Genomic DNA, 13,862 nt, shown 5'->3' on the forward strand with positions numbered 1-13,862 from the left:
TTTAGATCCTGAAACTCTACTTAAAAAAGTAGTTTCATGAACAACTACTTCTATGTCTCTGAAAATGAGATTAACTACATTCTGGTCACTATGCAATAATTCTCTTGTATAAGTTGTGAAACTGAATAGTTTCCATGGAACCAGCAGCTATAGGGAAATCTTTGGTAAGTAGTCAAGTGGAGAGGCCGTATGCAGCATGGAGTAAGTCTAAAATGGTTTGATTTCATCTGGATATGAGGAAGACACTGCCACGGAGGGACGAGCCTGCATGTCTGCATGCCACTTAAAGTTCTCAGGATGAACAGGCGTATGCCAAGAGGGCAGACAGCTGGTGGTTTGGCGTTGTTGGTGTCTGTTTCCCCAGTCTTTCCTTACACTGTCAAGAACAGTGCTGAGGGCTGCTGAAAGGGAATTGGTTATTATAAAGGCGCTTACCAAACCTCATGAACTGGGTTTAATCCTTGGGACCCATGTGGTAGAAGGAGAGAGCTGACTCCCACAAACACACATGTGATCACAACATACATGCCCACACATATATGTACATGTAAATTCATGGTATGAATAAATAAATAAATAAATAAATAAATGTAATTTAAAGTTAATAACATTGGTGACCAGGGTATAGTGACACGTGGGAAGATCTGGGGTACAGTTTAGTTAGGATAATTGTGGATATAGGCATGAGGTTTTGTTCTAAGAATGTAAATTCAACTTAATGTGTTTTATTTGCAAAAGAAAAAAAGTAACAGTTCTCATAATCCTACATGTATCTTTTTACCATAGGTCCTCATGTGTTTAGTTCCAAGAATCTCGCCCTTCAAGCCCAGAAGAAGATCCTGAGCAAGATAGCCAGCAAAACTGTGGCCAACATGCTGATTGATGACACCAGCAGTGAGATCTTCGATGAGCTGTACAAAGTCACAGAAGAACACACCCACAACAAGAAGGAGGCCCACAAGATCATGAAGGATGCAATCAAGGTGGCCATCAAAATTGGTATCCTCTACCGGAACAAACAGTTCAGTCAAGAGGAGGTCATGATTGTAGAGAAACTCCGCAAGAAACTGAACCAGACTGCTATGACTATGGTCAGCTTCTACGAAGTAGAGTACACCTTTGATACGAATGTGCTCTCGAAGCTTCTGCATGAGTGCAAGGACCTGGTACATGAACTGGTACAGCGACACTTGACGCCCAGAACCCATGGACGCATAAACCATGTCTTCAACCACTTTGCTGATGTAGAATTCCTTTCTACTCTCTACGGTCCACATGGAAACTGCAGGCCCAATCTCAAGAGGATTTGCGAGGGAATCAATAAATTGTTAGATGACAAGATCCTCTGAAAAGCTTCCCCTCTCTTGGACTTTGCTGCTTCAAAGTTAGAATATTCAACCTCATCCAGTGTGAACCAAGCAGCAGCCCTCATTCAAGATATACTTGTGTCTTCTTTATTTCTCTGACACTAACTCTAACCCAGACGTGGGTGTGCTTACTTCCTGGGCACAGGCAAGAGCTCTCAAGTCTAAATGGCCTGTGTTTGTGAAGAATTGTTGTCAACTGTTCTAAGCAGGAAAGCTGCTTTGCTTCCCATCCTGAGCTCCATTCATCTCAAAGTGGAAGGCGTCCTGGATTAGGATACAGAAGACATGGATGTGGATACCAGCCCTGTCTCTGTTGAGGAGTTCTTCTGTGTTCTAGAACGTGATGCTTCCTGACTACCTCACAGGGCCGTGGTGAGGATTGAACAGGATAACTGGCATTCACAGTTTTGTGAAACAGAAGAGACCAGTGACTGTATATAATAAATGGATGTGGCATAATTGTTCATAGTTAGTGGGTTTGTTTGTTGCCAGTTGTCATAGTATATTTAGTAATCACAGTACCATAGAGGCTGGGTTATAAGAATTATGATTGAGGTTGTGGGGGAGTATGGACTGCAGAATGAGGTTCAGACAAACCTGGCCTATACAGAAAACTCTCAGGAAAGAAATAGAAAAAAAGGAAGAAAGAGTTCCTTGCCTCCTCTAAGAGAGACAAGAGTCACCGTGATGCTGCTCTCTCTTCTGCATGTGAACTGAGGACACCGGTTCAAGGCTGCAGCGATGACTCTCAGTTTAGGAAGAGCAATGTTTTCCTTATTTTCTGGTTCTCTCTGGTTTCTCCGACTCTCCAGGTTCATCTCCAGCCACATCTGTCAACATCCACCGTATGTCACAGGCTGCGTTGACTCTCTGTCTCACAAGCCTCCTCCTTTCTTTTCCTCTTATACAGACACGTTCTGTTTGGATGAATGGTTTTTATTTTTCTTAATGAGATAATAAATTTTGTTTGGTAGGGAGTGGGAGTTCTGCCCTTAAATTTTATTTATAATTGATCTGTAATAGCTGTGGTATAAAGCTTTGGTAGATGTATATATAGCATTATCAAATCAGCATAATTAACAAATCTATCACAAATAATTATTTTTTATCTGGCAGGAATAATCAGAATCCCTCCCTCGAGCTATTTAGTAATATGTAGCACATTATTGTTAGCTATAACTTCCCTATTATAAAACAGAACAGGATAATTTTCCTATGTAAATGTGACTCTCATCCCCTTCCCATCTCTTTCCCTCTCCACTCCTCACTTTGTAATAACTGATGCTCTACTTTTTATTTCTTAGATATCACCTTTTGAATTATTTCCTGTTTGTGAATTATACAGTGTTTGTTCAATGTCTGTCTCGTTTCATTTAACATAAAGTTTTGTAATTTTATCCACATTGCTGCAAATGTCAGAATTTTTTTTACAATAAAAAAACATTCCATTCTGTTCAAATGTCACTTTTTCTTCTGTTGCTCATCTGTTGATGGGTGCTTTGAGTCTGTGTCTTAGCTATTTCAAATATTGCAGTAATGGACATGGGGCATCTCTGTACCTGTTTCCAACATGAACATTTCATATACTTGGCATATAGAGCCAGGAATGTAGTTTCTGGATTAGGTGGTAGTTTTACCCTTTCCTTCATAGCAAACAACCACTCTGTTTTCTGCAATGGCTGTTCTGCTATGTATCTGCAGCAACATTATATAAAATTTCCATTTCCTCCACACTCCTATTGATATGTGTCATCCTTTGTCTTTTTTATATTATCATTGTATCCTCAGAGAAGTAAAATCTCACTGTGATTTCTATGTGTATTTTCCTAATAATTAATGATTTTGATAATTTTTACAAATATTTTGGCTATCAGTGTGCCTCTTTTTGAGAAATTTCTCTTGTCTTTTCCTTTTAAAAATCCAGATTGCGTTTTAATATGCGGTTGAGATCTTTGGTTATGTTAATAGTCATATATGATTAGCATTAAGTGACTAGGGCTATGTGTTCTGTAGACAGCAGAGCCAGAGATGCCCAGAGCAAGATCTGAGTCAATTCCAGATTGAGCATCAGGATTTAATTTTCACTGTTAAACTTTGGTTTTGCTTTGATTTATTGTGACTGTCCCTGGTTCTTTCCTCTTAGAATAAGAACTATATAAATTTTCTGTGATTTTAAAGGAGCCCAAACTTTGGAATTTTATAGAGACTTTGGGTATTTTAAAGAGACTGAACTTGTAAACACTGTGTGACTTCAAAAGTTATATAATGTCTTATATTGTGACATTATTATTAATATGAGATCTTGGGATAAACAAAAAAGGAAAGGTTATGGATTAGTAATAATGTTTTATCAATGCCTAGCATGGCAAGGGGTTTACTGACTTGGTTGAATAGTTGTCAACTTGGCATAAGCTGGAGTTTTCTGAGAAGAGGGATATCTATTGAAAAAATGCATGTGTCGGATTATAGGTAAAGTCTAGGGCATTTTCTTGATCAATTATTGATGTGAAAGGGTCTAGCTTGCTGGAAATGGTTCCACCGCTGGGTAGGTGATCTAAGCCTGTGTACGGAATCAGGCTGAGCAAACAATGGAACCGAGCCAGCAAGCAGCATCCATCCATGGTCCCTACTTTAGTTCCTGGCTTCAGGCTCCTACTATGAGTTTGTGCACTTAATTCCCTTCGTAAAGGACTTTAGTCTGTGAGAAGACATAAATCCTTTCCTTCTCAAGTTCCTTGTGGTCAAGATACTTCCTCACGCCAGTAGAAAGCAAACCAAGAAATAAGATATAGAGTCCTCTAAGTATATCCTGAGTACAACTTGAAGTCTGAGATGGTGGTTTCTCCAGCCATATTTCACTATTTAAGGTTTTGATTGTGAGTCTTTTGTATTTTCATATAACATTCAAGGTTTTTTTTTTTTCTGTAAAGAATTGCATTTGAATTTTGGTAGGAATTGCATTAAATCCGTACATTGCTTTTTGTAGGATGGCCGTTTTATAGTATTAATCCTGCCAATCCATGAGCATGGGAGCTTCTTCCATCTCCTGGTATAATCCTCCATGTCCTTTTTTCAGTGTCTTAAACTTTTTATTGTACACGCCTTTTAAAGCCTTTGATTTTTTTCCGTGATTTTTGAAGGCTGCTATAAACTCAATTGTTTCCCTGAGTTTTTTTCTTGGCATGCTTGTCATCTGTGTTCACAAAGGCTGTGTATTTTTTTTCAGTGTTGTATATGAATCCTGATACTTTTCTGAATGCATTAATCAGGTATGGGATATTCCTTGAGGAGTCTTCAGGGTCTTTTGTGTATAGAATCATATCTATAAACAAGGATACTCTGCCTCCTTCTTTGTATCTTCTCTATTGCCTTCACGTGTCTTATTGAGCAAGATAAGGCTTCCAGCACTTTAGTAACTAGTATAGTGACAAGGTGAGCATACTTGGTTTGTTCCTAGTTTTAAAAAAATGTCTTCAGTTTCTCTTTGGCCCCCTTCTTCCTTCCTTTGTAACTCTTAAATAATGGTAGGATTAAACAAAACTAAGAAGAGTCTATTAACTGTGATTTAATTTGTTTTTCATCTTAGCCATATCTTGTGTAGAAAGTTGGGAACAGCAAGTTCACCTATTGCAAGTTAATTTAAATAAGCCTCAAAATACTACAAGCTTTCAAGTATCACCAGGTAGCAACTGCAAAAACAGAGATCCAAAGTTAGAACCATTTGAAAAAATACATAAGAAGAGGTCTGAGAACATGAAGTGTTGACCACTTAGAACAGGACCTTTTTTTATCTACTGCTGAAGTCTGTGGTTTTCCAGGAGAGACTCCATGGGACTAAGGGTAGATCTGTGAGCAGAGGGACCCATGCCAACTGCCTGGTGCTGGAGACACTTAAAGGCTATGATAAAGCTGCTCCACAAATATTAGAACAAGTACAAACTAGATTCAGCTGCTGCTGCTGAAGTGAAGAGGTGTTGCTATGGTGACACTGGAGCAAACAACACAAGCAGAATATCTCCTCCCCCACTCAAGCCCAGCAAACTCCTGAACTTTAGAGTCCAACAGGAAACCTGACAATGCAGAAATGTGGTCTGGAGTGCTAGCCCCAGTATCATACAACAAACACTGAAGAGTGGCCTTGGAACTCAAAACTAATGAATTGAATGACATAGATACCTAGGTATATAAAGTCATTTTAAGTAATTAATAAATGGAAGACAACTGTGGATAGTTAACAAATATAAATAAAGTTAAAAGTTGAGCTCCATGTATTGTGTTCTGAGTTATTCTGTGTATTACTTATGGTTCCATAGGATCAAGAACCTATGGAACCCTTTTGATCTTGGTCTTTAGCTTATATATTAATAGATTAGGTTACACATTTTTATTTATGATGATGATACTTTTGTAAAACTTATCAACATAGTTTTGCTTCTTAGGAGCAAATGAATAAAAAATGAAAGTAAATAAGAATTATATTGAATAAAAGAAGATAGATTATGAATTTTTAAACAGATGCCATGCTGTGAATCTCCAATATAGTCATAAAACTAATTCTAGCCTCAGTAGGGGGAAAGCTTATGGGATTCAAAATTTTCAAATTTATGAACATAATTTAATCTTTTTCCTTCAAAATATCCAGGAAAGAAGTATTACAGGAAGACAGAAAAACAGAACTGAATCACACATATCATTGATTAGATGGAAAAGAACAGTAAATGAAGCATTTAGTTCACTGCCACAGACATCAAATGACACACATGCATGTGTGCATGTGCACAGGCACCACAGATACACATATACGACACACATGCATGTGTGCATGTGCATGTGCACAGGCACCACAGATACACATATACACATGTAATACAGACATCCACTAACACACACATGCATACACATGTAACACAGATGCACACACACAATACAGCAATCCAATAACACTCACACATACATACATTACACAGAAACACACATATATAAAACAGATATCCACTAACACACATATACTCCTGCATAACATTTACAAAGAAGTACACACACAGAGAGAGAAATACATAACACAGACACACACAAACATGCACACACATAATACACACATATACATAGAGACCCACAAACAGACAAATACACAAAGAGACATACCTACACTTGAACAAATAAATACTTCATAAAGGAAAGATAATGGTTTGTATCTAACTTAGATGTCCTTTGTTGTAATTTCATCAGTGCATTTACCATTAAGAAATAAAAGGGCTGTTAAAAAATTAAAAAGTTATGACTTATTCATGCTTATAAATTATATTGATCCAGAAATGTTAAAAGTTCAAGACCTCTTGTCTAGGTCTATGATTTGTTATATGAAATAAGACCACAAGCTTGGAGTATGGGCTGATGATGACATTTGATTCCAAGTGTTTTCCACTAAGGAGGAAAATAATGCTTTGGAATTCCAAAGTTCAACTCCTCGAGTAAAGGGGGCGGGGGAAGTCCTTATTTATTTTTTCCTCATTTTCACAAAACAGTAAGTTGGAAATTCATGTGTGTATTAGTATTCAGTACGTTTTTGTGAAACAAGACCTCATCGTACAAGCCAGACTATCTTGGAAGACAGGCATAGCCTAGTCTGGCCTCATGTTTGCAATGACCCTTCTCCCTTGACTTTCTGAATGTTAGAATTACAGATGCCAGCCACTAAACCCAACACACACACAAGTGTGTAGTCCTTTAGTCGACATTAAGAGATCACTTTGTAATAGTAAGTCCCATTAGTCTGTGCCCTTCAAGATAGGCACAGTGAAACACAGAAAATGACCAAAATACATTGGAAGGTTTCAAGGGGAAGAGGGGAGAGCCTTCAGCCTGGGGTAGAGTTGTGGCACCTATAGGAGGAGATGGGAAGGAAGGAAGGCAGCTGAACAGTAACTAACTACAGCGCATTTCTAACAAAGGTTGAGCAAAGGATGGAAAGACCCAAGACCACAGTGTGGTGAGCAGAGGCAGTCCTCTGTGTATTACTGACACGGGGTACAGCCATGTCCAGGACTCCAATTCCTGAGACCTGTGGGAATGCCAAAGCCTTCCCCTGGTTCCTATTTGGATTTTGAAAGTGTGTGAAGAAAATGTCAACCACAGTTTCCTCTTCCAAGATGTTTACAGTGTGAAACTATTCCCCCCACAGAACTTCCACCCCCTACCAAGATGAGCAAAATCTGCCTCCTCTTTTGGCTATATGCAATAAGCTCACAACCTTGCTCAGCTGTATATAATAAAACAGGATGGAGTTCTGGCCTGCTGTTGGTGTCACCAGAGCACATGACCCACCCAATCCTAGCTTTTCTGTATGTGTATCTGTTGTTTCTCCATTCCCTGCTGCTCCAGTTAGGTTAGTCCCTAACTGTGAAGGTCATGGCTCAAATGGAGCCAAAGCAAGGACACCTGACTATGGGGAGCTCAGCTGGTCAGACAAAGGAAGGCTCCAGTGAGAAGCAGCCACATAAAGGTAAATGTGAAGGGCAATTCGATATGCAGGGGATATAACATGGGACCAGTAGAACCTATAGACAAGCAGTTACATGTTAGTACTTTAAACATTTTGAGGAACCTCAGAAGTAGGTAGAACATTTTAGCTCTGTCAATTGGTTCTTACACTATGCTCCAACCCTGGTTTCCCAAGGTAAGTACAGTAAGTTTGGCTATTTGAAAAAGAACAGAAGAATTAGGAGCTAATAGGGTGAAAGAACCAAATATAGTTCCATTTTCACTTTTGGTTTATGTACATAATCCCAAAGATTTGTAGCCATTTCCTTACAAAACATAAGGCTCTCTGCCTCAATGAATCCTGGGGGGGGGGGGGTCTCTCTTTGTAGGCCTTTGTCCCTAAGAGATAGCCACAAATGGTGAGTGGGGCTGAGGTTCACATCTGTAACTCCAGCGGCACCTTTGCATCCTGTAGAGATAGAAAGGCAAATTTGATTTACACGTCATACTTCCCTGGCCTGCCTCATGCCTCAGATACTGTGCCGCTAAGAGATTGAAGGGGAAGTAATCTCAGCTTGTTTAAAGTGAGAGACTTAGAGGAGGCTTTTCTGTGTTTGAGCAACCTGATCCACAGAATCCAAACTAGGTGGTGTGCTATCATGAGACTGTGCCTTTCAATCTTTAAATGAGACCCAACAAGCCCATACAGCCTACGGGCCTACTGCTCTTTATGTCTAAGAACTTACTCAGAGTGCCCCTCGGTGACAATCCCTGGCCTATGTCTGATTGAAGGGGGAAAAGCCCAAGGCATTACTTTTCACTTAGTAATGAGTAACAGTGATAAATTAGACTGAGTTGCAGAATTATGTCAGGAACAGGAACAACATAATCTAGCCTACGAGGTTGCTATAACTGTTAGGTACACTAACCTTTGCAAGCCTGAGACCATGGAAAGAATTGGCCAGCAAGGGGCAAAAATCTTTGTCAATAATTGAGGTTCACCAGGATCCAGAAGACTTGTACACAGATGTTGTGGCCCAGCTCTTACAAGGGCACCTTACACGTGGTCTGAGAAGGGAAGATGCTCATAAAACAGCTGGCTTCTCAAAATGTTCACAAGATCCTTTCTAGGGGGTTCTTTTTGCTTGTGACTACCAGCACGAGGATTTACAATGTAAAAACAAGCAGGCCCCAGCACCATCTGGATAATCATCATGGCCCCTGTGTTTAGGCCAACGATGTCAGAGAAGAATCCACTGGGTTAACAAATCCCACTGCCAAACAGATATACAGGATGATCTCTGGCAGGGCTGGGAAATGGAAAATGGAGTCTACCCTACAAACTACAAGGAATTATGAGTCAAGAGGGCTGACATATGACCCTCAGCCACCCAAGCACAGCATCAGTCAGCTCTGTCAGGTAACCTCTGGCAGGGGAGGATTGGATCTCATTTCCACCACACGGCTTAGACTAACCTCTACATGACCATTCCCACTGGCACAGTAGGACTTATTTTAGGAAAAAGCAACCAGATACTATGGGGACTGCAGATTTACCAAGGCATAATAGATGAAGATTATATAGGGGAAATAATAAAGTTTTGACTTAGTTGCCCCAAACTTAGTTTGATATTATACAGAAATTAAAAAATAGCCCAACGAGTGATATTCTTCAATCATAAACAAGGAAATGTGCTCATGGTTCATCCCCACAACCTTTTCTTATCTAATCTCCTTGCACATCGCTTCAGATGGAAAGTTTTCCATCTAATCTACCTGCACATTGCTTCTGATGGAAAGTTCTTCTCTGGGATATGGAAAACAGTCTTATAATGCATCAGGAATCTGTTGAGGCTATCAAGCCCATGTATGACAACCCTAATGTTACTGTATGGGTGATAGTCTAATCAGCCATCTTGACTCCTAAATTGGCAGCTGTCTTTGTCAAAAACAGCTTTTGGGCCCATAGTCTTCAAATTACTCCAGAAACAAACAAGCAAAAAGGTTCAAAACCATCTCTAGTGCAATGTCTAAGCATAATTATAGAGGAATATACTCTCTGCAAAGATGGTCTCAAAGCTCTTAGAGATTCTAAAACCTGCTGGGAGATAAGAATTGGCTCAGGCCCTCGCTGAAGCTTACTACCCAGAAACCTTCTACACTTTTCCAATTTTTAGAAAGGAATGTTCATGCCTCTCGTTTCTGAGGCCAGGATGGCTTTAGTCAAAATAGAAGTGTCTGTGACCCCTACCAGGCTATTCAACAACTGTAGGGCACTTCAGAATAGTTGTGTTTAGAACAATCTACCTCCAGGATTCTAAACCTTACTATGGTCGGGTGGGAAATCAATCTCAAGAGGGTGCAAATGTGCTATAGAAATGCTGGGTAAAAAGACAGAAGTAATTGTCATCCCCTATTCAAGAGATCAGTGACATCAGCTCTGCCAAGTGACATCGCTACTGCCTGGCGATGTTCTTTGGCTAATCACTCCGCCCAGCTTGACTCTCATTTTCCACCATTCAGGATGTAACATTTTGCATCCACTCGTGGGTTTATTTTCGCCAAGGTACCGCCGTCTCAATCCCTTCCTTTGGCTAAACTGTCTTTATGGATACCGCTGGCAATGCTGCTTACATTCTTCCTCGAGTTCTAAAGAATTATGCATTCTGCACTTCAGAACTCTTAGCAGTCAGCATTATTTTAGAGATGTCTACTTTTCCCATCAATATATACAGGGGCAGCTCCTACGTAACAGGAGTGAAGCAAGCCTTGGAGGCAGCCGATATTGGTTGAACCCCAGATCAAAAGTTATACATACCATCACCAGGTGTACATTCTGCCTTGCCACCGGGGTGTGGGACCACAGCTTGAGCAGGTGAAAGCAGAGACTTTAGATTGCACTTACCCTACGCTGCCATCCTGTGCTGGGCTTGTAGAAAGCACCAAGGCATGGCTCAGAGGGTGGGAAAACGCAGCCCAGCCTGGGGATCTCAGCCTGAGTGCAAAAAGACACAGGCTGAGGCCAAAGCTGGGGTCCCAAGCTCCCTGGCACCCAGTGACCACTGGAAACCTCATGGAGTCAGGAACAAAAGGGGCCCACAGGCTGAGGAGGATGAGCTTAGGGCTGGGATTCAGAAACCCTGTCTCAAGGAAGAAGAAAGAAGAAGGAAGAAGAAGGAGAAGGAGGAAGGAGGAGGAAGAAGAGGAAGAGGAGGATAAAGGAAGAAAGAAAGGGAAAGGAAGAAAAGAAGGAAGGAAGAGAGGGAAGGAGGGAGGGAGGGAAGGAGAAAGAAAAGAGTTACACCATCTTTCCCATAGGACCCAGGAATTCTTGTGTTGCCACCAGAGTCCTTACTGTGTTGGCCATATTCAGTCACGCTCAAGTCTCCCCGGGCCATTGGTAATGCACAAGCTGGTGCATGATGCACTTCTATGCTGCTCTGCAGACCGTCATGATAAAAGCCCATGAGAGTCATGATCTGTAACATCCAAGCACTGCCTCTTTCTGAAAGGAATTTGCTATTTCCCAAAAACAAGCTGGGCAGATAGTTAAGGGAGGCACCCACCGTGTCCCTTTTCAGTCTGTCAGGCATGACGGCATTACTTACCCCAGGCAATTACTTCCCAATGTTCTTGGGCAGGAAGAGGTTACTCATGTCTCCCTTTGGGAGAGTACAATTTGTGCTCGTTTCTAGTGATACGTATTGTCATTTAGTGTATGCCTCTGCCCACATGGAGGAAGCTGTAAAATATCTTATTGCTCATTACCTTGTTCCATTGGCTGCCATGAGCCTTTCACAGCACCTCAGGACAGACGATGCCACTTCTCATACATCTGCATTTGAAAATGTTTGTGCCCCGTATAATAGCTCACAACGTGGACGTTCTTGAGCACACGCACAGAGGGCCTTAGAATACTGTGGTAGATCCAGAGAGACATCAACTGGGCCTGTTGATTATGCTCTTTACAACAGAAGAGCCAAAAGATGTACTTTATATAGCCATACATAAAAATAAAATAGTCCAGTCCTCTGTCACGAGATTCATTCTGAAAGTAAGGGACAATGCCTATAAACTATTTTAGTTCTTCTCAGCTCTGCCATTTCACTGCCACAGAAATCTATACTGTGATGTGCAACTGGTTAAATGACAGCTGAAAATGGAAGGCATTTGCATTGTAAGAATGTTATTGAGGGTACAGAGCATGTGGATTACAGTATCACAAGTTTACAGATGAATTGAGTAAGATGGCAATAATGAGATCACTGAATTCATATGCAGAGTTTCAGCCACTAAATCACTGTGCTGGGCTGACATGATAACTGCACCTAGACACAGATCAATGGAAATGGTCCTCTGAACAAAGCACTTAGGAAAGGCATGTATGCTTAATAGAGTTCACAATAGACTGTCAAAAGTAATTCTAACATTGGGGCACAGAGTTGAGGCAGCAAAATCCTAATTACACATTAAAAAATTACTCTTGTAGGGAAGTGAGCTTCTAGCTGATTGCAAAGGTATTGTTTTGGAAGACTCAGCGGGGCTTGGAAATGAAATAAATGTCTTGGTTTATAAAAATAAGTGCCTACCATTCCTCTTTATTAAATCCTCATGAATCAAATACCCAGATTTATTGCGGTAATAAATTCCAATAGGTGAGATTCGTGGTGTTCTGAAACTCTTTCAAGGACAGAAGTCTGTTAGGGAATTAGCTTGTGTAGCATTAGAGTATGGGCTACAGTTAGTGGGAGAGACCCATTTGTAGTGATATTTTAGAACTAGTTTTAGTGTTTAAGCTAGATGTAGAGTTAGAGTCGGGGTTTTGACTGGGCTCTGGTTAGGGTTACAGTTAGAGTTAGTCCATGGATAGCTTTAGTTTTACTCCTAGGATTAGGCATAGATCTAGATTTAGTCTTAGGGTTTGGATCGGGGGCATTACCCGGGTAAGAATTATGAATGGGCTTAGGTTAGAGATTGATACAAGTTAGTGTACAAGCTATAGTTAATGTCAGTATTAGGGTTAAGTTTAGGCTTGAGCTTAGTTTTAGGTTCTGACTGGAGGTATGGTTACAATTTGGATTAGTATTTCTAATATCACTAATCCAAATATTATATCTAGGGATGTAATATTTGAGCTAGAGTTGATTTTACTGTGGGAACTAAGGTTTAGATTAATAGTGAAGTTAGCTATATGGTTAGAGATAGTGTTAGGTTTAGGATTAGAGCTAGGGTCAGGCTATAGTTATATGTAGGTTAGGGCTGGGTTAAGAATTCAGTTTGGTGTCAAGTCCAGGGTTAGAGTCAATGCACAGGCTCAGTGTATAGTGTTAGAAGCCAGCTTCGACATGTCAGGGTCTTAAGGGGAACCTTGGAATTAGCAGAAAATACAGATGCAGGAGTCTTTTTGATAGTTTGAAGAGGTTCTCGGGTTCTCTAAATTTTATTTTTCTCCCCAGCTTCTATCCTTCAGCAAAATCTCTCAAGCACTATAAAAATTACAATGTGGTTACACTCTGTTTTTCTTTGAGTAAATGATTACAATGAGTATATGTGAAATGAAACAAAACAAAATGAAGCCCAGCATATCCCCCAGGACCCTCACATGGTTAAACGTTTTACATATTACAGGTGAAAAACCAATCATCCCCAAGGACCCACATAGGTCTGTGCCTCAGCAACTTGTTATAATTAACCAAGTGTAAGCAACCCTGGCACTCTTTTCCGTCAGTTCTCTTACTGTCAGGCTGCAATGTGCAGTTACAAAGAAAGGATCAATCATTTTATTATTTATCTTAAAAAGTAATCTTATAAAAACATCTTAAAAGAAAAACAACTCTAAACTTTTCTATAAAAAACAATCATTCATTTCTACTTTAAATCCTCAGAGTGAACACCCACTCATCAACAAATTTTTTATTAAATCATATCAGGAAGCCAAAGGCAAAATAAGAACAAAGCAATTAATCATCGCCTTGATCACCAACTCAGCTTTAGCAAGAAAGGCATGCCAGGCAC

General features: G+C 40.3%; 1 protein-coding gene across 1 annotated transcript in view; it reads left to right on the forward strand.

Annotated features, from left to right (window-relative positions):
* Positions 1–5,589, forward strand: part of Tnfaip8l3 (TNF alpha induced protein 8 like 3) — a 45,108-nt gene extending 39,519 nt beyond the window's left edge. Inside the window, exon 2 of the mRNA XM_052188325.1 lies at positions 787–5,589. Coding sequence (XP_052044285.1) covers positions 787–1,349 — 563 coding nt within the window. The 3' untranslated portion in view covers positions 1,350–5,589. The remainder of the gene's footprint in view (positions 1–786) is intronic.
* The last annotated feature ends 8,273 nt before the right edge of the window (positions 5,590–13,862 follow it).

The sequence above is a fragment of the Apodemus sylvaticus genome, chromosome 7 (genome assembly GCF_947179515.1).
Source record: "Apodemus sylvaticus chromosome 7, mApoSyl1.1, whole genome shotgun sequence".
Lineage (NCBI taxonomy): Eukaryota > Metazoa > Chordata > Mammalia > Rodentia > Muridae > Apodemus > Apodemus sylvaticus.